At 40.3% G+C, this 24,256-nt stretch overlaps 1 protein-coding gene across 1 annotated transcript; it reads right to left on the reverse strand.

The window, feature by feature from the left end:
- Positions 1-777: 777 nt before the first annotated feature.
- cunh20orf194 (chromosome unknown C20orf194 homolog) lies at positions 778-24,240 on the reverse strand. Its single transcript, XM_034235272.1, has 37 exons — positions 23,948-24,240; positions 22,979-23,055; positions 22,686-22,811; positions 22,467-22,591; positions 21,976-22,072; positions 21,436-21,542; positions 21,220-21,297; positions 20,852-20,953; positions 20,627-20,682; positions 20,391-20,526; positions 20,003-20,084; positions 19,717-19,753; positions 19,542-19,626; positions 19,382-19,458; positions 19,249-19,293; positions 19,039-19,084; positions 18,840-18,951; positions 18,526-18,596; positions 18,216-18,263; positions 18,034-18,124; positions 17,675-17,778; positions 17,315-17,458; positions 16,920-17,005; positions 16,457-16,558; positions 15,951-16,068; positions 15,743-15,831; positions 14,928-15,062; positions 14,288-14,413; positions 11,650-11,687; positions 10,847-10,982; positions 10,203-10,289; positions 9,489-9,595; positions 8,452-8,526; positions 7,511-7,680; positions 6,760-6,825; positions 5,913-6,006; positions 778-5,387 (listed from the first exon to the last, which is right to left on the reverse strand). The coding sequence occupies exons 1-37, from the start codon at positions 24,001-24,003 to the stop codon at positions 5,281-5,283; spliced, it is 3,438 nt and encodes a 1,145-aa protein (XP_034091163.1). The 5' UTR covers positions 24,004-24,240; the 3' UTR covers positions 778-5,280.
- Between the last annotated feature and the right edge of the window lie 16 nt (positions 24,241-24,256).

Below are 24,256 nucleotides of genomic sequence, written 5' to 3' on the forward strand. Positions count from 1 at the left end.
TGGCTGTCAAAATAGCCCACAAATAGCCTTGGCTCACTGCCTCAGTAAAAATACAATAGAGGAGCTGGGAGTTAGAAAAAGGGCGGTTAAAAGTGAAGGCGATACGGTAAGAGTGTGTGTTAAGAGTGTTAAGTGTATCTGAGTGAGGGGGGAGGGGGGGGGGGTGGGTCTTGCCTTGAGTCGCTGGGGAGAAAGTGGCAGCACAGCATTGTCAGGAGAGAGGTGAGGAAACACTGATGTCAGAGGTGAGCCATGTGGAGGACTTTGTCTGCCTGGCAACAATACAAGGACACACACACACACTCTATTTCCCTTACTTTTGAACACATACACAGCATGAGGAAATGGAGGCTAAAACTGTGTGCAGGATTCCTCACATTCTCTCAGCTCTATTTCAGCTGCAATTTATTCTTAACAAAGTTTGTTAATAGCCACACACACACACACACACACACACACACACACACACACACACACACACACACACACACACACACACACACACACACACACACACACACACACACACACACACACACACACACACACACACACACACACACACACACACACACACACACACACACCACACACACACACACCACACACACACAACACACACACACACACACACACACACACACACACACACACACACACACACACACACACACACGTTTGGGTTTAGTCTACCCTGCTCTCTGCCCCAGTTGGTGCTGGTACAGGATTCAAATTCACAAACTACTTAATTAAAATGAATTCATAAAAGGACAACCATTGATCAACCATATAAATATTTAATGGATTACGTGGTGCAATAAAAACAACAATAAGATTATAAAAGCATCAGTCACAGGAAAAAAACAAAAGTTACAGTAGTTTTTGTGCAAATGCAATTCAGTTTCGCTCACTTTCTGTGAACACCCTCAAAACAAAATGTGGAAGTCAGTTTGGCACTTTTTTATTTCTCGTTACACTAGAGAGCGTTATGTTTTCCTTTGCTTTGGACGGCTTGAAGAAAGGGGAGAAGAAATGAGCCCTTGACTTTTTTCCCCAGATCTAATTCTGCCATCACGACATCAAACCCCTCCCAACTCGCTGTGTTTTTGACACGAATAACAACAACCTTTTTTTGAACACGACTGTGCGGCCAGCCGGTGTGTTGCTACGGACAGAAGATATTAAGCACAATTTCCCCCCGTCTTCTTCTAAAACACGCACGTTTTAAGGGACTCTTTAATCTCAGGAATGGAAGTAATAAATAAACCTGAGCAAATCCCTCTCGCTGTCTTAGAGGGGCCTGTGATTCCCTTTAACCCAAACAATTAGTATCAACAGTCCCCGTGGCCTGAGAAATATGAAATGTTAAAAATCCATTTTCAAGCCAATTGTCCATCAAGAACAAAAATACCTAATATCATCCTGAAGTGCATAAATTCCACAATCCTTTTGAACACTGGAGCCAATCTTCAAAAGTAAAAAAGAACAAAGAACTCTGCGCAATCTCATCGCAGTGCAAGAAAAATACATTTCCCCTCCTTTATATAAAATCAATTAACACCAAACTTTGTTTTTGTCCTATAACTTCAGCTACAAAATGGCTAGCCTCCAGGACGAAGACACCGGGGTGCTCAGTCTGCCAGAGAGTCAGTCACACCGAGGGGCTTGTGGAGGGCTCTTTGGGCCCCCATTGTGCAATAAGTAGGGGTCACCCAACAATTTCAATCCTCGTTTTGTTTATCCACTGTGAGCGTCAATACATCTTTAGTATATAACTGTACGCAGCCCATATTTCAACATCTTTTTGGTCAGTTTGCGAGAACACCTGAATCTCCCCGAGCCCTCCGGCGGCCCCCCCCTCTGTGACCTCGCCGACTTTACCCTCTGACTTAGGAAAACACATTGCTTTTAAAGAACGACTCTATGGATTCCTTTCACCAATACTGTTGAAGGACGGATCCTCGCCTGACAACACCTCCCCCCCCCCCGTGACAGGGAGGGGAGGGGGGGCTCTGAACGCAGCTTTAATATCTGCTTTTCTTAGCCGGAGCCAAGGCACTGCTGGATCAGAGAAACCTGACATCCATCAGATTCTCTTTTTTTTTTTTACTACAAAATAATTGCATCTGCTTTTTGTTGTTTTTTTGTAGCTTGTGCGAGACGAGAGCTTTTTCTTGCATCTAGAATGTTCAATTCACAGTCTTACAAAAATACTATTTGTCGATTTGAGGTAATTCAATTTCTCAGCAGATACGTAAAATAAATGTGATTCTTTTCTCTTTGTTGTACCAGTTTGGTGAAAGGCAATTGTTTTTTTAAGAATACATGTGGTATTATATTCACACGACATCTCAACACATGCAAAAAAGTGTAAAAGTACTTGCAGCAGTACTTGTGTATACGTGTTAGTGGTAATTTGATTTCAATATCACAAACATCTTACATAACCCTCAACTCTTTAAGGACTTCTTGATCTCTTAGCCAATTATATTTGTAGTTTCTCTTCTCTTTGACATGTGTAGCAGGTTTCTAAGTTGTGAAGCCTTCAGTCTCCCAAACATCAGCCTCAAAACTATTTCACTGTCAATCAAGTGAACTCTCTGCAGTATTACATAACGGCAGAGCGACAGCAACTGTTGTTCAAAACAAACTGCTCTGAGAGTGCATCCCTGAAATGCTAAGTTGATCCAGCTTAAAAAAACTGTTATCATTCTGTCAACAAAGGATTTATGTTACATCATTTCATGTCCACTTTGAAAAAAGGCATCGTAATCCGCTTGCATTACGTTCCATCTATAATTTGTGAGCAGATGTAAAGCTTTTTTTTTTTCTCATTTTGCAAAAACCTTTCACATGTTGTCAATAACTTTAATAGAGCTACACGCACTCAAAGGCAGCATCCAGCAGACCTCATAACACAAGCTGTGAGAGACGGAGAATTTAGCAGCCCATTTGTCCTTAAAGAGCTATTTGAGGGTACAGTGAGTACAATGTATAAAAACAAAGGGAGGGTACAATTGCACTTATTTCATAGAGTAAAAGAGTGTAAGAGGGGAGCTAATGGAATGAGTAACTTGGGGTGAACTCCTCTTTAGCTGGCTGGAAGGGTTACATGTTAGAGGCATGTTACATTGCTATGTTATTTGCTATTCTATGCACTGTAATATTGTTATAGACAGTGGCACTTGGAGCACAGGATGGTATGGCTTCAGATCAAAGTGGATCTGCTGGGGGGACGGATGGGGCCAGCAGTGTCAGGTTGGGTTCGGAAATGTTTGAATTTACGCAGATCCTTTGGGGTCAAAATAACTTACTAACAATGTTATCACTCTTTGTATGTCTGCCAGCCATAAACAAATTATCGATTCATTTTACTGGCTGCTGACAGCACTGACATACAGACATGTAAAACATGACATCGCCAGCATCGTGAATGACAACCCAAAATAAACCAAGGTCACCACAGATCTAAAAATATCTCAGATAAGAGACTAACGGCGTTGAAGTGTTCAACTCACCAGCAAGCATCCCCCCCCTCTGCTAAGGAATAAATATGCTCTTAGAAAAACACCCTTCCTCTCTTATCTCAAGAGTACTCATTAGTAATCACGGCACAGCGTACAAAGGCCTATGCAATATAGTATGTGCACATTTCTAAGCGCACTTAAATGTTCCTTTGTCAGTATTATTTCACTCCATTTAGCGCCACTTGAACCACAGATTGTTAATTAGTCTCCATGTTACACTGCTGACCCCATAATAAATGAAAGCCATCACATCTCCACAGATTAGAGCAGGGTTCCTACACACTCTCAACTCCGACCAATTTATCTTGCTTTTACTTTGAAATGCTGGTTCAATATAAATGGGTCTTATGCGACCAAAATATGCAGCTGCACCAAGTACGACGACACAGGTTCTCCACAAAATGACTGACAGCTTACCAAACACATTTCAAACCCTGTGTAGGAACCCTGATAGGATGAAGACATGCATAGAACATCAGTGTGACACACGGACAAACAGTAGCATAACTACTCATTAACATTAAGTGTAATTCTCTTCGACATCACGCCCCAGATACGAAGCCTTACTCATGTTTACCCAGACCTAACCAACCCAATCTAGGTTTACCCAGATATATTTTATTTCCCCCTTGTCTAACCCATAAGTAGTGACCCGAAATATTAAAACAAAACAAAGGAATGGTCACACTTAAAAGAAACGCAACAATAAATAAACGTTTGATGGGAATGATGAACCGAGTGATCCACACCTGGCTGCAGTGAGGCTTGGCTGAACGTTCTGTGTCTACCAGGTTTCTCACTGTGAAGTAGCAGCATTATAAATACTGAATGCAGTGCTTTAAGAGAACGTTTGTGTGTGACCATGTGACCTCAAAGTGTTTCTTGACAGCCTCAGCTGTTTAATATCCACAACACTTTGGACTGCATTTGGTTTTATTGCACTTTCATCAGATTCACTTTAGAAGTCTTAAAATAAAGCACTGGGATGGTGTTTAGCTATGTGATTAATGGCATCATTCATCAGTTGTGTGCAGCCAACAGGCTGTTCAATGTTTACAGCTCTACGGCCAAGCGCTCCCTCTGCTGCAGCGTGGCAGGCAGACAAGATAACAGGTGGGCCGTGGATTGGGTGACAACAGAGGAGGAGCGATTCTTGAGAAACCCCAACAGGGAGCCCATCAGAATCACACGGCTTTCCATGCCTCTCCAGAAATAGAGGCATTATTTTGCCAACTGTGATAAACAGAAACGCGCGAGCTGTACGAGTGTGTTCTCCGAAATTCCCTTCAATTGTGAAAGTCTCATAGCCTTGGCTAGCGACGTAATCACATCGGTTTAAAGATGGAGTCTTGTGTTGCGTAATGTTTCACATTTGTTGTGAGCAACTCTCATCTCTTGACAAACAAGTCTTAATTTTAATTGCCACAAGTGACCCATATCATCTTGTCACTTTAATATGATAGCTATAATGCATAACTCGCCAAAGTGCTAACTGGGCAGTAGGAAGTACGGCAAACTGCTTCTGATTGGTCATGTAATTGTTTAAAAGCTAAAACCTTTGATGACACCACATTAGGAAACAAAGTGACATAGATAATAGATGGACTTCTGTGTGACCACACATTGACCATAGTGGTGGAGCGTTCAGTACATAGACCCGGTGCCCTCCCTGGCCCCCCCCCCACCCACCCACAGTGTTTCCCTCAGAGTTAAATGACACAGATGGAGGCAATGGACATACAGACAGCTTCAATCAGGGATCAAACAGGTCAGGCTGACCCTGCAGCTCCAGCTGACGGTTGAATTGCTCCACCTCTTTGTTGGCCTCGGTGATGTACTCCTGGATAAACTCTTCCATGTCTGCGGTCAAAGCAATGTAAGGAAAACAGCAGAAAATCTCCAAAGCGGGCTGCGAAATAAAAGAAATAATCAAGTTCTACCAACCACTTAATTACATGCACAGTTTTTCATGATCACGTGCTTCTCAGGGTCAAAATGTAAGTAATGCACAACAGGCAGGTTTCTCTCCTTTTTGTTGCCTTTTAAATCAGAAACATCATCAATATGTCAAGTAAGGCTGCCACAATATCAGACTTTTGCTGCACTATTATCCCGGCTAGAACCATCCAGGTCATGATATGACTGCGATATGTGTAGAAATTGAAAAATAATTTTTTTTTTATTAGATTTAAAATAATATTTATAATGCTGTCAGTAACATTTTAATTCAACCTGTTTCTTGTGCATTCCACCCTGACATCATTGTTATTTTTTTAGACATCATGTTTATCGTCAACAACGCAACACCCTGATCTCCAAGCTTGAGAGACAAACTAGATGTAGTCAAGGTTCTACAATACACCGTGGAGATTAGAAAAAGGATACAGGGATGGAAGTTCATTTTTTCTCCAAAGATGTCGACATATTGATAACCGTTGTAGAAGAAGCCTGGTGGCAGGGGGTCCAGGTGCCTGGTCATCTGAAACACATAATATCAAGTCATTTCCTGAAACAGCCCACATTTCAATCAACACAAACTCCAAAAAAAGTAATCTAATAAATATCTCAAAACAGTTCAAATCAAACCACAACTGATAAATGTCAATTGAGGAGTTCTCGTAAACCAGTGTTTCTCAAACTTTTTCATACCAAGGACCACTTAACCAATAAAAAAACACTCGCGGACCACCTAACTCCACAAATATCCAAAAACACATCGTTTTTTACAAATCGCCTGAAAATGGTACAAACAAGTGGCAACATGTGTGATGAAGGTGTTTATCTGGGCTATATCATGCAATCGAAAGTGAAACTTAAGCTCGCTCCATTGCGGAGATATTCCCGCGAGAGTGCGGAAAACTTAAATAAATAAATGTATTTCAAATGTGAAATTTGACTAATATACTCACGGACCACTAGGGGGTGGTCCGCGGACCACACTTTGAGAAGCACTGTTAAACAAACAGTTGTATTTACATGTATTGTCAGTCAAAGACCATATGCATGTATTGCTGGGGTCTATCCCATGTGTTGGAGCTACTGTCGCCCCCCCACCTGCCACATTTCTAACAGCCATCAAGCCTTAACCAGCAGCTGGAGAGTGCAATGAGTGCATGAGAGTCATTTCATATTGGTGCAAGCTCATAAAAACATGAGTAGCTTTATTGCTGTTCCATCCACACCATTGGTAAATATCAAATGATATCATAATGATAAGTATAAACACACTCACATGTATGCTCTTGATCTCTTGTGGTGAGAGAGTACTTTTTGTCCTCTTAGGTTTATTTGTCTGCCTCTGAAAACAACAAACAGAAAAAACAACCACATGAAGACAACAACGTATTTTCTTATACAGTACTTTACTGATGGCACCCATTATAGAATATATATATACATGAGTCTTAGCACTGTGTGCTGCCATCAAAAACAGAAAGGTTATTTAATATAGGCTTTGAGTAAAATGCTTGTGTTTGCGCAAACTAGAGAGGAATAGCTAACACCAGTGTGTTTTTGGTGAGATTATGACCATCCTGGCCCAAATTACAAGGGGGTGCCAGATCCCGCAGCCATAGATGAAAGCATTGCAATATTTATATAATTGCAGTAATAAGAAGTCTTTAGTGACAATATCATTATTTAACATTTTATTAAAAACTAGGCACAGGAAATGCAAAGCGTTTGTCAGTGAATTTGATACACGCATATGCATATCAAAAACAAGACAATGGTCCTTTGGGGCATTCTTACAGCATCTGTTTGATATCTTGCCAGGAGTAATTGAACAGGAGCAGCCACAGTGAGAACTTTCACTGTTCACAAACTCATGCAATGTAAATGATGGACAAAAAGCCAATTATTGCCTAATATATATTAATACGAAACCTGCAGTATTAAACCCACTTCCTGTTACCACCAGTAGATATGGTGTTGTCAAATTAAACAGGACTTCATTCTTAATGCGTGGCACTTTAAAAGTGTACCTGTTTGGCACACAGTCTGAGCCAGTCCTTCAGTCCATCCGCAGTGAGGCCCACACCATCAAAGACCAGGAAGCAGGGGGTGTCGGTGTCTTTGGGGCCCGGGGTCAGAGGGATAATGCTCAGGCTCCCGCTCACTGTGTTGTAGCTCACCTCCATCAGCTGCTCTGAGTCTGGAGGTTCCAGAGATGAAGGAGCTCACATCAAGTAGCACATGCATTCACACCTTGTGTAACACCTTCTACAGCAGCGTCATATGGAAACAGCATGCTGTCGGTGGGGTGTTAATGTTTCAACATCTATACAACCTCTCTGTTCCAAAAAGGACTCACAGAACTCACGTGTGGTAAGAATTATAAAATTAAAACATGTGCTTACTCAACTTGAAATATGTATTACAGTAACATACAAAAATAACTAATACATGAAGTAAAACTAAATATAAAGTGATGTAAATCATACGGTACCCTTAAGACATTGACTGACACTAAGGGGATGTGAGTATTAGGATAAGGATGGTACAGTACAGTCTCCACATTCGCTCCATACTGCTGTATCCTCTCGCCTCTCTACAAACATCTGCACATTCTCTGCACATCTCCTCACAGACACCTGCACTCTCTCCTCATGCAACAACGCTACACAGGTCGTCAAAAGAAAAAAGAGTGAGAAAACTATGAGGAGGAAACTAAACCGGTGGACTATGAGCTGAATTCTAAGCACCAGACACCAGAGCAACAAGCGAGCAGTTTTCCTACCGTCAGGAGCGTCTTGCCCGCCTTGAGGGCAACCTTTTCTCTAATAATTCCCAAAACTGGGAAATGCAAATGCAGGTCAAACAAGTCACATTTCAACACATCTGATTTTACATTTTTCAAAAATTATCAAAATAAGACTTTACAATAATTTACAGACAACATTTTTTTAAATGTGTTCCTTCCTACCAGAAAATCGGACTTTTCCCCAAACATTGTACACATTTCCTCGGAAGGGGGTCAGCCTCAGTGATGACTTGAGTCCTACAGAAGAATGAAAAGCAGTTAGAACTGTAAAACTAACTGTTGAATTAAACCATTTATTTTAAAAAGGTCCCATGACATGCTTTTCCGGTTATTACCCGTCCCCTTGTGTGTTATGAAGGTTTGTCTGCATGTAAACGGTCTGCAGAGTTACAAACCCTCAAAGTACTCCCTGTAGCGAGTAAAACTCTAACACAGAAAACACCTGTCTGTCTATGCTGCCCCAGAACGCCTCGTTGGAGATTTCTCTTTTTCTTCCTGAGTACAGTGACGTGCCCATACCCAAATGGACCCATTGGTCCAAATGGACCAATCCGTGGAGCCGTTACGTCCGCGGAGCCGTTACTAAGCCGTTACTTCCTCACACACACACACACACACTCAATCTTTTCTCAGCTGCAGCTCCGTCGATTCCTCCTCCCTGAGACGGCGGGATGCGGCGAGGCTGTGAGTCGGTGTGTGAGCACACACACAAACTCCCAGCCAGGCTGCGGGTGTGTGTTCGGGCTGGTTTCGGGCTGGGTTTCGCCGTGTCTCGCAGACAGCCACTGGGCTCACAGGGAAGGGGGGGAGGAGCTCCAACAAGCCGTTTAGGACAGAGAGTAAATACTATACAGAGATGCTGTATGAGAAACCAATATGATTTTGGAAAATTGCACAATATAAATCTATTCTAGTAGACCTCAACAATGGAATTATGATCAGTAGAAATGGCCATGACATGGGACCTTTAAATGATTAATTCCTGAAGGGGAAAACTGGCAGCAGGTTGTCATAAATGCATCCTATGGGAGGACAGATTGTTTCACAGCAACAGCAGACAATTACTTTGGGACCCCAGTTGTCTCCATATTTGGAGGGAAAGGCGGCTTATGTAATCCTCATCAAACACTGCCAGCTCGTATCTGGAACTTGTCACGTGTAACGGTCAAAAAAGGGGGGAGAATTACTTTCCATCTCACCTTTACAGCGGGTGACAAATAGAGGCCTCTCGAGGGGCCTGTTGAAAGCCACGCGCTGCTGGGTGAGAACCAGAGAACCAGACCCGGAGAAGAAGCGCCCTTTGCACCTGAAACACATTACACACATGGTGAGAAAGTGAAGTTGAGAGCAAGCCAAATGTGTGTGCTACATTTTAGCTTTGGCTTTCAGCTCCCCACAGGAAACAGGACACTGTTGGTAAATGTGCTGCTAAAACTGTGGAAATGGTAAATCTGCACTTGTGTCTCATCAACAGATTATGTTCTTGATTAAAGGGTAAGGAGGTGTAAGAAGCAACTCAAAACACACATTTGAACATGAGTTTATAAAAAGGTCCAAACAGTATCCAGTGGATGATCTGAGAGGGGGGGCTTAGCAGAGGTTCATATTAGGCTGCCCACCGGGGCATGATGTCTAAATGGACCCGGTCCAAAGGGAAGGAGACCCCTCTGTGTACATGGCAACTGCATGGCCAACAGCCTGTTACTGTGCTGCCAGGAGGCAGCTGGTGATAGAACACAAGATGCCCTGAGGGGCTTTACAGCAATCAGCAGCCGATAGCAGCCCAACAGCAATTAAACTGCAGGGAGGGAGACGAGGCCGAGGAGGGAACAGCGGCCAAAAGGTTGAGTGTGGACACAAGAGGACACCTGGGGGGCTCAACTAGGAGAGGGACCATAGGGAGAGGGTCTCACCATCCAGGGTAGAGGACGTAACGGGCCCTTAGCATCTGAGGCTCATTGAAGCTGCTCTCAGAAAGTATCAGATTCACATCTTCATTCCTAAGTGACACAAAAAAAAAGCACAATGAATACGTAGCACGTACAAAAACATTATAAAAATGATTTAAAAATGATTACTATATAGCAGTTGTGAGAAAATAGAGACAAACATATGTTATCTTTGACTCAACACTGTGGGTGTCATTTATTAATACAGCTAAAAAATTAAAAGGAAAACCATTGACAAATATTACTCTTAACACTATGTTTCCATGGTAACACAATGACACTGTCCAACTGTTACTGTTTTAGTGTGAAGGTAAATCATCACAGAAAAGGAACATACGTTGATGGTGGTGTTTACACACAGACAACGGTTAATAAGATCCTTGGAGTTCGTAATAACCAAATTAAACTTAAATTAATATTGACATTTTGTTTTAGGTACAGAATGCAGTATATGTTGACACATTGTTTTCAGTGGTCTGATCCAACAGATTCAGACAAAGACTCAAAAAGTGGATAATAATACAGCCTGGAGTGATTCTTTTCTAGTCAAAGATAAAAGAAGGGAAATGGCTGTTTGCGGCATTGATCATGATTCTGTGGGCTCCTACCTGGTGACAGCTCCTCTCTCTGCCAGTATGAAGGCAGCGGTGGGGTTGGCAGAGCGTACCAGCTGCTGAACATGCTTCATGAGAGGGTGCTTCTGCTCTGCTGTCAGCCCGGTGAACACCACTGTACTCGCAATACCTGACATACAACCAGGCACAAGAAGAGAATATGAATTCCAGGAGAAACTGGAATACTTTACTGATAATACACAATTACGTCTTTGTATCCACCGCAGGGAATGAATGCCACAGTGAAATACGAGTGATTTATTGGCATTGCTGCTGCTGTGTTGTACATACAAGCAGAATTTGTCATTGGTTTTACTTCAAAAACGATTATTAAGATACAAAAAGTAAAGATAAATAATTATTTGACTGTCAGATTTCCTCCCTGCGGCCATAGGAGGAAGCGGTTGGTGCAATGGGCAATTTGACCTTCGTTTGCCATTTAAGTCGGGTCAAGTAATTTTCATTTTATTTTATATAAGTGCTAACAAATGCCAGTATTTTTTTGTATTCTTCCAATCTTTTTTAATGCTAAATGGACCACATAGAAGAACATAGACCTTTTAATGTTATTTGTTGACATTAAGTTACAATTATGCTTTCAACTTGACTTAGTTACCAACAATCATTACTTTCTTGACCTTCAATGGTTTTATATGTGGCAACATGGCATATGTTTGGAATGGCTATGTTGAACTGGTTCAATAAGAGCTTTTCACTTCTGAAAACAAATCAATAACAATGAATATCAATCTGGTGTTTCCACAGTATCATGTGAAAGCAGTTTGGACAGGACTTACCTTGGCTGCACTGCTCCAACAGCTTAGGGAATGTAAATCTGCAGTAACAGACAAGGGACAGAATACAAATAATATAAATATACAGTATATTGTCAAATGCACATTTAGTGACCTAAGATTGTCAATTCTGCATTCAGGATAGATTATGTTGAAACTAAGTTTTTTTCTTTACATGTAAGAGTTGTGTTTTTATGTATTTATTTAAATAACAGGCCTCTTTATTTAAACCCATGCCAATCACTCTATGTATCCCTAATGGGTGGTTGCTAAAGTAGGGCAGCAATAAACAGTCTAATTCCATGTTATGGAGCTTGGCTAGCAGTCGGGTTATCAATCGAGAGGCATTTTTCACAGGATGACATCATGACAATGTCTGACAACTGGCCAATGTGAAAGCTTTCTGTAATCTCATTTGATCTAAACATAATTTATCCTGAGTTTTCAAATCGATCAGTGTTATACACCACTTTCTGAATAGCTCTCCTGAGCCAAGTCCGCCTCCAGCCCACACGGACCCTCCCCTGCAGCTCTTAGAGCCTGCAGGCAGAGAGGGGGGGGGGGGGGGGGTCAGCAATTTGAAAGGCATTCATCTTCCCTGTCCTGATGTAATGAACTGTCTACATTCATCACAAAGAATGGATCACGACTGACTGATGAGCTTCAGTGAGGAGGGTGAGTTGGTCGCACACGTGGACCTGGGGGGATTAAAAGGCTCTTCTGGAGGGGTTGACGGGTGGGTCAGGTCTAAGCTGGGCTAACCACACCCAATTAGCACCACAGTGGGGCCCGCAGGTCTCCACTCAATCTATGGCAACATACAGTGATGGGGGGGCTTGTTGAAGATGCCTCGCATGTATCAGTCAGTGCTAACCACATTACTAACTAAACCTCTTATTACACATTTTCCACTGCGCAGCCAAGTGGGGCTTTCAGAGTTAAACTATAGGGTTAACACGACTTGTTATAGCAAAGGATGCTAAACATGTTTGAGATTCGTTATTAAAGCTTTGCTCGCTAGAAAATCCAGTTCGATTTTTATCATGCGTATATTCTATTGGATTTATCACTGTTGTTATATATATATATATATATATATATATACAGTATATAAGGGCCACTTACGTGCATGTTTATATTTGAGAAAATATGTTTATGTTGGCATGACAGATTGCATTTGCTTTGAATACTATTTAAATGAATACCACTGTGTCTTTGTAGTTTTGTTTATATTGATATTATTGGGCTATGCTAAATGTATGTTTCTGTTTCTGTTATTATTACGACACGTGATAGTGACATAACGCAGCCTTTAGTGTGTTATGTCCATAAGAGTGTATCTGTGTTATACCAGTAAGATGCTGGGAGTCTGCAAGCTTGGATTGAAACAAGTTTTGTACCGTATTAGCTTGTAGTGAAGTTTTGTATTTACTTATTGCAGTGTTATAGTATGAATTTATCAAGTCTGTATTTCAGCGCTAAAGATGCACTTTGCTATTATCTCAATTTGGATACCCTGTTATGATATCCTTGCAGAATAAGTGGCCAAGGAATTTACATTGGATCAACAGCATTATCTTTTGTATTAAATTGCTAATGAATCGAGATAACAGCAGTAGTTTTCCAAGCATGTTGGAAAAAGTAGACCCTCTGACTTCATCTGTATGCAAGTTTCAGTGGGCAGCGCAGCTTGGCTGTGCAGTGGAAAACAGCCTATTACCCGGAGTGGTATGTCATATTGTGCGGAGCAGCTCAGTCAATCTTCCACAGTGAGAAGCTCTGTAAGCTATATCTAAAGCCTGTAACAAAAGGAGAGTGAGATTAAATGTAGGACTGATCCTCTCCGTAAAAAGGGACCCAGCCTTGAGTTTTAATAGCTAAAAGTGTCATGTAACCTCGTCCTGAAAACCACCAGCGCTTACACAATTTACCAACATCCGGCCCTGTCTGTCATCATCTGGTCCGTCCATATGTCCCAGAAAAACAAAGTAAACCATCCACTTGAACTCAGGTTCTGTTGTTGCTGTGTTTTTTTGGCCATTTAATTTTGCAATATAGGACAAGACAGGATAACATAACATTAGCTGCTACCTGCATGCAACTACATTTGCAAACAGGGGTCACAAGAACCCTTCTAGTCATGGGCAAACTGTTAAAAATGTTGTCATAAAACAGGAAGCATAAAGCGTAGTTTGCTTCTTGCAGAATGTTATCATTATCCTGTGCTGAATTTCAAAATATGCAATTTGAAAGTCATTTGATTTTTACTTACACAGCAAACAAAACCATTTCAGAAGCTTTACTTCTGCATGAATGATGAGATGCACCTTAAATTGTACACTGACTTCTTTGCTTGGTCTTTTCGTCATCCATCACACTTCATTTAGTTTTCTAGTTTATGAAAAGGCAATTTTCCAGTCCGTTTGGCAATCTAGTCAGATAGGAATATTATCTACTTCAGTTAGACATTGAAGTTTGCTCACTCTGGGTACATGGTAACTCAGAAACAAAAGTAGCTAGAAGTCAGTGGACATGAAATGATCTCATACAATTATTTTTGGCAGTCAAAGCCCTTTTGTTTCCTTCTTTCTTTTAAAAAACATAGATGAGACAATAATGAACTGGAGGAAGAAATGTTCACCTATGCTCCACACAGGAGGCGAGGGGGTCCACACAAGCAGTGATAGCACCGATGGTGAAACACGCCTGCACCACAGGGTCAGGATGGAAGAGAACAGCCTGGACCACATCCAGAACATCTGTGTATCTGCACAAGTAGAACATATTGACAAATTACCATGAACAGAAATGAATTCAAGGTAAAAAAGAATGGACTGAATTGTGTGCCATCTCAAGATCCAGTTACCAAAAAATATTACACATATGATTACAGCACAAACTTGGCCTGTGTGTGTGTGTGTGTGTGTGTGTGTGTGTGTGTGTGTGTGTGTGTGTGTGTGTGTGTGTGTGTGTGTGTGTGTGTGTGTGTGTGTGTGTCATCCCTTCTAAATGGCTAACAGCGTGTCTCTAAAGATGCGTATCATTTCACTGTAATGGCATGTGGCTGTTAGCACTAATCATTGTGAATTAGACTGTTATGAGGCTCATTTGCATGGAATGGGCTTAATGTTGTGCCAATGTCAGCATATTACCCAATTAAAATACCCTAACCATTTGTGTATCCTTACAATGCAATGCAATAGGCTTTTGGTTTTATGGACTGGGATGAAATTGTTGGTATTCAAGACATGGGATGATGAACGTGAGATAAGATATCTTACCCAGGTGAGAGCACCAGCAGACGGGGTTTGCCTCCCGGGCCTCTCTGGCTCTCCAGGAAGCCGGACAGATACTGCTGCAGGTGAGAGGCTGAGAAGCTGTCAAAGCTGTCAGGGTCAGGCTTGTACACCACCCACCTACAGACGAAAGAGAAATATAATATTTACCGTTTAGTGGTTGTCGCAATATTTTTATATCCTGTAGGGCTGTCCCGAATACCATTTTCCGGGCTCCGGATATTCGGTAGTAATCAGCAGCGAATATTCGGCGCGCGCTTCAACACGTGTATTTCGGTTTATTCAAGGCATTCATTTAGTTATTCTACAGTATTGTTGTTTTATAGTTATTTGTTAATGTAAATAACCCAATTTGTGTTCTTTGAAATTGCAGTTGTGTATATGTCTGAAGTGTAATTTGGCTTGGCTTCCTATTTATGGACATGCTTTTATTTTGAAGGAGAGTTAGCGCTGTTGACAGGAAGTTGTTGTTACTATGGAAACAACGTGACAGACAAAAGGAGCGGAGATTAACGGAGAAAAGTAATATCTACATATAAAGACGGAGAAAGTCAACGATAAAGTTTATGGTTAAGCGTTAGCACCCCCCGAAGAGGCACAAGCTCTTACGTTGATATTGGAGATTTCAATAAATTCAATTTGGCAGCCGCAGCGCGAAAAACGAATAACGAAATTGAAAACCGAATAGTGGGCCAACAACCGAATATTCGGGTACAGCCCTAATATCCTGAAATAGCTACAACATATGTAAGATAAGACACACAAACAAAATGTAAAATGCTGGATGAATTGTCTCTCACCTTCCACGCTCCTTGTTCAACTGGACCAAGTAGTTGCAGAGCCTCTCCTTATGGCTTCCTGGTAATCCAGTGATGATGGTAACCACAACCTTTTTACACATGAAAATAAACACATTAGATTTGAATCAATTAAATTAGAGTATGAAGAATCCTTTTAAGCAACCAGAAATGTTTTTTTATTCCACTTCGCCTTAATCAGTATGCTTACCTTGTCTCCCAGACTGCTGACTGGGTTCCTCAGCTCTGCAGAGGGGAACAGCACCCCCAGGTGGTCGTACAGGATGGGCTCCTGACCGATGCTACTCAAGGCGAAGTGTTGTAAAAACCTGACATAGACAAGAAAACAACATCAGTAAGCAGAAATCAGGTCACAACTGAATGGCAAGACTAGATCATTGTTTTTGTAATAAACATTTATATAAAAAGCACAAAATCAGTTCTATACAGTATGTTTATTTGGGACAGTTGGATGTCTCATTAAACCAGAAGACAGATCTGTGAATACCAAGAAGCTGAGTTAACATCGCATGTGGTCTTCTTTGTTTCAGCTTTAATGGTATGAAAGACAATGTGGGTGCCAGATAATGAAGCTTCATTGACTTGCATACTTTCGAAATGCTATTTTGGGAAGGTGTTATTAAGAATACCCAGCATCAGGTTTTATATTTTTTTGGTCCAACTGTGAAGCTGTGTGACTTGTGAGTGTGAACTGACATGTCCTGCTCTGGCAGCTGGGAGTAGGAAGTCTTCAGGCTCCCTCTGCGTTTGGCCACAGGAGGCTCCTGACTGTCGTGCAGCTTCTGCAGTCTGCTGTGCCTGAGAGGGAAACGTATTACAACATTACTATATTGTGATTTTCATGCAGATAGTTAACCTTAAATACCTACTTTATAGCGCATCTCAAAGACTGATTTAATATTTGAATTTATCTACAAAATATGTAATAAAAAATGGATAATGATGTGTATCGCAAAGCATATAGGATATTAAAATATTGAAGCTTGATTAAACATATAACACCAATGGTATCGGAAATCCATTAAAAAAGTCTGTATCAATGCGCATCAATGTTTTCTGAAAGTGTGATATTTCAAGGCAAGAAACACTTTCTGTTCTCAAAGGAATCTAGCATAGAAACAACTCATCTTAAAATGTAAAGGGGATCAAGTCATCTTACATATTTTTCTGGTTCCAGGTCAGCTGCTTTTGATCCACCATTTGCAGAGGGAGTTCAGATTTAGAGTTTTGCCACACCGACAGAACCTGAAACAGAGAGAGATAAGGTTCATACAACTGGAGCTCTGTAATGAGCTTATATTAAAGAAGTAGATATTAATGGATCATCCATAAATCAACACAAAACCACAGCTCACAATCCTTTAAAGAAAAGTCCTAACAATAGTTAATGCTTGCTAATCAATAGTGTTTTAAAAAGGATACTGCTCTATTAACTGTTTTTACCAGTGGTGTGCTTAGAATACTAATACACAGACATGGTGAGAGACTAAATCCGATGACCCAGGGCTATATCCTATCTCCTACCTTGTCAGAGGTCACTGGTTAAAGTCTCACCTTGGAATAGAAGGCCCTGTGGCTCTTAGACCTGGGCTGAAGAGCAAACACCAGACAGCGGTCAGCGCTGTGCAGGGGGAAGGGGAGGTGGGGGAACAGGCTGCTCTTATACTCCACCAGGAGAGACGCCACAGCACTGGAGTCCTGGGAATAAAAACACAATGAAATCATTCACAAGTTGGAACCAGAAATTCAACCGCTTATTCATAGTATATTTGTATCCTTGTTTTGAAGGGCAGCATGTAAATATCTGTGCATTTCGTTATCATTATTATACTACAGTATGTAGCAACAAAATAGATCTTGAGTAGAAAAATGATATATATGTGATCATATGTGAGACATGACTGTAAATATTACCGGATCATAGAACTTGATGGTGCTGATGTGATCCTTGGACAGGGTAATGCTTCCATATTGAGAATGGACGAACAAGAGTCCCTCAGAGAAGAAAAGGATTTTTCCTAAGATACACATTTTAAGAAATGTTCAGCATCATGCAGAATCACAACTATTTGTCAGATAAGGTATGCCATTACCACAATACTTGAAAGTCAAAGAACATCTTGTACATTTACTGTCACATTTAAACACAATTAATCCATGAAATAGTCTTATTCACAGGGCAGTGTAATAACTTAACTTTAGCAATTGATTTCAGGCTAAGTGAAACAATCTAAGAATGTAAGATGTATATGAATATAAAAGGGGAGGGTCACCTTCTTCAGGTGAGGAGAGCAGGCTGCTGGAGAACACGTAGGCAGCGTCTGCTACAGTCAGAGCCGTTCCCAAACAAGTGGCTTCCTCCTTCTGTTAAAGACACGTATTGTAAGTGATGAGGTCACATGCTCATACATAACTAAACATGTATTCATACTAAACATGGAGCTTCTGAACTGACCTTAGCAAGAAGTTGGGCTTCCTCCGATTGCTTGACGTCAGATTCCATCTAAGAACAACAAGAAACAAACAGTGTTGGAAAGAATGTTTTCCTAAAACTAAGGATAAAACATTGTGTTTTTTGGATAGAAGACAACGAAACATTTGTGTTTTTGCAAAATGACAGTTCAGTTTATATCACGCATGTTTATCACATTAAAAGGACATTAAAGCACTAACTGTTAACATGTATACCCACACTATGTTTGCTTTTATGTTGACACTAAAAAAGGTTAACATTCTGTGGAGTAATGATTCAGACCCACACATACCAGCCAGCAGGCATAGCGGGGCACGGTGGTCGTCAGGACCGTGTAGCAGCTGTCTGAGGACACAATGCCATCTGCAGGAGAGCAAACAAACTTGTAACATAATTGAAAACAAACAACAAAGCCAAAGAAGGAAAAACAAGGAAGAGGAATTTTTAATTGGAACCTCTGAGCAGCTGGTTTTTAAAAATGACTTTTGCCTTTTTCTGTTAACAGCATCCTGTGGGTTTGTCCTGCTTATTTTATAAATCAATTTGACATTGTGGAATCAAATCAGCAATTCCTTCCAAACACACTGAATCTGATCAATACCGTACCTTTCTGCTGAATGTTGATACTGGACTCCAAGAAGGATTCAGAGAAAACCACCGAGCCCAGGTCCCCCCCGCCCCACTGCAGGTCAGGGATGTCCTGGACAGTCATGGACGCCTTAGAACAAAAGTAGATTTAGTTATTTAGATACATTATATACACAATCATTTTCTTGATAAAATGTTTTACTTCTATATAACTTACTGTTTTTACTAAATAACGGCTTTTTTCATCTGTCAGAGGAACAATCCTGAAAAAAGAAAACAGGCTGTTAAGAAATGAAATCATTCACTGTGTTAACACAAAGGGTTTTTAGAAAAAGCATTCTTCTGATACTATATGAAACATAAAAAATGTTCTAGGAGATGCATCAACAAATATAAATGCTACCAACAAGGACTAGTGAACACTCACCTTCCCTGGTTATTTACTGCTTGAATGCTGAATTCACATTTAGATCTAATAAAAGAAAACAGAATGATATAGAGATTCAAACAATGCGTCACTTTTCATCATGGCTCAGTCTCACACTGAATGCATTTTGTACCTGAGATAACTGCGGTACTGATTTAAATTCATGGTGTCCAAAGTCAAAAGAAAAGTGTTCTCTGCAACATCCTTAGCCTGCAACGATAATAAAAGCGTAATAAAAAACTTCACAGTTATGCTGAAAGATTAATGTTATAATAGGTGCTCTTTTATCTCACCTTGCTAGTGCTGGAGGTACAGGAGAAGCATTTGATTCCAGACAGGACTGCTTGAACAGCAGCTGAATACACCTGTGACAAAAGTCTGTAAAAATACATTATTCAAATGATTAACAATGGCCAACCAATAGCTTACAGGATAAACAAATTGCAAGATCCAAAGTGAATAACTTACAAGACTTCTGTTTTCTTTTGCTTTGTGTTTTGATTTCCTGAGGATGATATACAAGCAAGGGGACAAAATGATATACTAATAATACAAATAAGGGCTTCTCAAATTACATTTAAGTCCAAGCCCTCACTCCAAGCATTTATCTTAACGCATAGTAACATTCCCCACTAACTACACCTAGACAGACGTTTTAAGACTTGGGCTAACAAACCTGCTTTCAAATGTGATGCAATGGACAATAATGTTATAAAAAAAATAGTTATTTCACAAATGTGCAGTAAAGCCTCACCAAGGTATGGAGTGTGGGTGGTCCCAAAGAAATAGGTCCGGGAGCAGGCTAGAGGCCCTTTGGGAGCCACACACTGCAGAACCTAATGGAGAAAAACGTGTTTATTTCAAAAACATATAGTGATGGCAAGAGAGGATTTGTAAACACTGCTCGTAAACACCACCGATTGTACCGAACTTCTTCACCAGGTGGAGCTGCAGGCCAATTCTATTTTTCGTTAAGAGCTTTTGTGATATATAAAATACGTTTCAATTTGAAATGCTGGACAGTTTTCACAGGGCAGGTCTTATAGCTCTTTGCAGTTGCCTGGCCATTAGTAGGGATCCTATGGTGATGAAGGTTTGCAGTGTAAGCTACATCACACTGTTTTTCACTTCAGGCTGCTCACCATGTGTCTGGCTGTAGAACCCGGCGGTCCTGTGTTGCGGACTTGATGACTCTCTGAGGGAAAGTTAAATGAATAACTCTCCAAATCCTCTAAAGACGAGTGCTTCCCAAACAACACGAAGGGCTGCTGACTTTTACTGAAATATAGAAAGATTTGATTAGGCAATGGAGTTTTTTCCACAAACTACAGATGAGTAAAATTACAATATTTAGATATTGTTGAGTAGGAAACAAAACCTTTTATCTGTGATGTTGCTTGAGATCAGTCCATGAGAGTAATAAGTACGGAATGACTGGGGATCAAGACAAAAAACGTTATGTACAAAAAGCTGACTGCATTGAACGATGCCATTTAAAAGTATACAGCTAATGAATGAGAAGTAGTTTAAGCGGACATGTAATGGATCTATTTCCTTTGCTGGGTCCAGCTGTTTTTTTGTAGGAAAATGACAACAAACGTACCTCTCCTGCCTGCGCTTCCGAAAGCTCCAAGATGGACAGGTGGCTCTCCAGGTCCATGCTGGAGAAAAAGCCACTCCACTGCTTCTCAAAGTTAACCAGGTCCTAAAATACAACAAACAACACCAAGGTTAGAGCGCATATTGAACTGATGGTCATGTTCAAACCTTTACATTCAAAACACAACATAAAATATTGTTGTGCCTTTAAAACTAACTGAAGAGTTAATTCAATGCATCATTCATCAACTGACTGACAAACAAAACCATGTTCACTTTAAACAACATTATTAAAGAACTTCTGGACAAGAAAACGTTCAACAAAATATTTTCAAAATTCAAACGGCAGAAGAAAAAGTAGCTCAAAATGACCTCTATGAGGAGATGATCAATGGACACTGGGTCGAGTCTGTTGTAAACCTGCCACAGCTTCTCACTCATGTCCATTATCTGCAAAAGCAAGAATATACCAAACAAGCTGTAACAAGCATAATGTAGTGCAACAAATACTTTCCGTATGAAATGCATTTTCCTTTGCGACACTTTAGAGCTGACAATACATTTATGTTTTAGGTTGTTTGAAGATACCTTGTATTTCATGGTAAAGAAGCTTCCTCCACCAATGCCTTCCAGGGCAAATGCTTGAATCAGCGGCCACTTCTCCAACATGAACATATCAAAATTCTGGATGTGTCCTAAAAATAAAATAAGAGCAAGTATAATTACATTACATTATGTTCATTTCATTTAAGAAAAATAAGAAAACGCTGTCAAGTAGGACCAATCACATTTCAGCTTAGTGAGATGTCATGGAGTTGGTGTGGGAAGTTACATTAATGCACATCATGCATCATAAAATACTGAGAACCTGGCACATTGTCTGTATATTTAGGACATGTCTGCTCAATGCTACCTCTGTTAAAACTGCACAGCTCTTTCAGTTTAATTCATGTTATACTGTAAACATTTTATTTTGTATTCCCTCCTTTTTTGCAACTTAATTCTTCTACGGTGTTTATGTATGTGTCATTGTACGCCAAAGCAAATGTCCTACATGGGTAAAACAATGCGGAAATAAACTTGTTTCTGCTTCTGATAAATGTGGAGTTTAAAACGGATGATATTTACCCTGGGAGCTGAAAGGTACACCGATACGATAGCAGTCCTGCACCATTGTGACAAAACTGGAGATTTTGAATTCCTCTGCTGCTTCCTCATCTTCATACTGTGTGGAGGTCGAAAAGTACAGAGGTAGACAAATTAAAAAAGCATCTCAGGAATACCAGTCACAAACACGGCTACAAGGAGTCATAAATACAATTCAACAAAGGCAATCATTATCTGAAGAAGCTATAGTGTATATTGGAATAAACTACAGTTTTGTTAAAGAAAGTCAATCTGCTCCTTTCACTGTGCAGTCCCTGTTGACAAAGTGTAATATTCAAAAGGACTTTTCTAATAGACATGCGCACAAAGTGACCCAAACGGGTTCAAATAAAGCCAGATGGTACATTAACATGCCTAATTACTCTTGATGAATGTAATACTCTCAACCAAACATACAGGAACTATAATTATCAGAAAATATAGGCCTGTAGGGTATGAACATGGCTTTGTACCTCCGCCTTTGTCATGCAGTAGAGCTGCAGGTTCCTCCAGTGGGACACGTAGGGCAACAGGTAACTGTAGTTCATTGGGTTGCAGTACAGATGAACACAATCTGCCTTTATTAGCAAGATAACATCTGGAAGCAGACAAGTAATGTGTCAGAGTGGATTACAAAAATTAAAGCTGCCTGAAAACTGTGAAAAACAAATTAACATCACTCGAAAACTCACCATCTAGCATTTCTTCAGGAAAATCCTCAAGAGCATTTTCCAGATTCAAATGATTTCTTCCATATAGTCCATAGAACAGGAACTTAGCCAGCTCAGTGCACCCCTCATTATATCTGCTGTCAATTCCTAAAATACACAAGAATGTATACATATTTGTTGTTTATTTTAAATCAACCATGCAAATTGTTTTATTCAACACATGTTCACATTACACGTGATATCCTCTAGCCTGAACAGTTGGTAGTGCCGTTAACCAGATAAAGACATAAAGGTACAAAATAAACTTAACATACCAAGAGAGCACAGGATGCCATCAGGAACAGTGCCAGCCTCGCAGAGCAGAGACTGGACCTGACTCAGGCGACTGCAACTGGGAAATGTCACAATAAAAAGGTACACAGTCATTTATTAGGTATTTACTTTAAGTTCAGGGGAACATTGAGATAAAATGTTCACTTTTCACTCCAAAAAGAGCAGTTTAATAAAAGTCAAGGTTAAGAAAGGAGTTAGGCCACATAACAGAGTTTGATATCAATGATCCTAAAAAACAGCATGTTGGACCTTGTTTGAAGTTTAATAAAAAATAGAAAATTAAAGAAATACAATATATTGCATTCATAAGACAGTATGAAAGCTAAGGTCACTTTTCCTAAGATTTTACACCATTTTTTCGACACCACAACATTAAACATGTTTCGATCACCGCATATTTCGACAACAGTTTCTTATTGAAAACACACAAGATTTCAACATTTTGACATTGTTTCAGCACACTAAAAACAATATTAAGTTATGACATGAGCCTTAACGTTAAGTTAACAATGAATTGAGTAAACGTTGACGGACACATTTAACATTAAGATGTTTTGCGGGTTGCTAACACTGATTACCACAGATCCCAAGATAAACCGTTAAAAATCAACGTTAGCTTGACGTTTTGGCAATAAAAAGACAACTGACAGATGTGCAGGGAATACCTAGGAATGGGTGTCATGGCTCCACTACTGTAGCTAGCTAACGTTGAATTATTCATATGAAGCATAGCTTAACCAGCAATGATGATATCATGAAGTATCAGTGTGGTAGACACTTGTCTAACGTTAGGTCCTTTACGTTTCTGTAAACAGTGCCCTTAACGACAATTAACAATGCTGTTTTCTTATTACATCTATGCCAATAACGGATAATGCTAACGTTAGCCATGTTAGCTCAACGGCTTCACTGAGGCGTTTTCTGTCCACGCAATTCGACATTAACATTACCTGACAGTCGGGTTAATTCCCGAGATTTTCCCGTTCACTCGCCTCAAACCGGCCATGGTTATTGCTGCCACAGTTCACACAATTAACGTTTCTAACCGAACAACGTTATTTATTTCTCAGGACGAATAACTAGGCTACATCTTTTTCATCACCCTGGAGAATGTCTACAAAGAAAGGATAGCATAGCAACGGTTCAGACCATGTAATGCGTAGGGGCTTTCAGAATATATTTTAAATCTTTGGGGGTAATAGTTAGAATATGTAACCCTTATTGTTATTATTTAAAAAATGTCTCTTTAATAAAGCACC

Source organism: Gymnodraco acuticeps, unplaced genomic scaffold, assembly GCF_902827175.1.
Source record: "Gymnodraco acuticeps unplaced genomic scaffold, fGymAcu1.1, whole genome shotgun sequence".
NCBI classification, from domain to species: Eukaryota; Metazoa; Chordata; class Actinopteri; order Perciformes; family Bathydraconidae; genus Gymnodraco; species Gymnodraco acuticeps.

What these genes read in the sequence shown, in the direction of transcription:
- cunh20orf194 (XM_034235272.1), bottom strand. Translation starts at nt 24,003, where the DNA reads ATGGCCGGTTTGAGGCGAGTGAACGGGAAAATCTCGGGAATTAACCCG. An exon ending in TCCTGAAGAAATGCTAGATG is followed by an intron (nt 22,592 to 22,685) that starts GTGAGTTTTCGA and finishes GTCTGCTTCCAG; the next exon opens with ATGTTATCTTGCTAATAAAG. An exon ending in CCATCAAGTTCTATGATCCG is followed by an intron (nt 17,459 to 17,674) that starts GTAATATTTACA and finishes TTTTATTCCCAG; the next exon opens with GACTCCAGTGCTGTGGCGTC.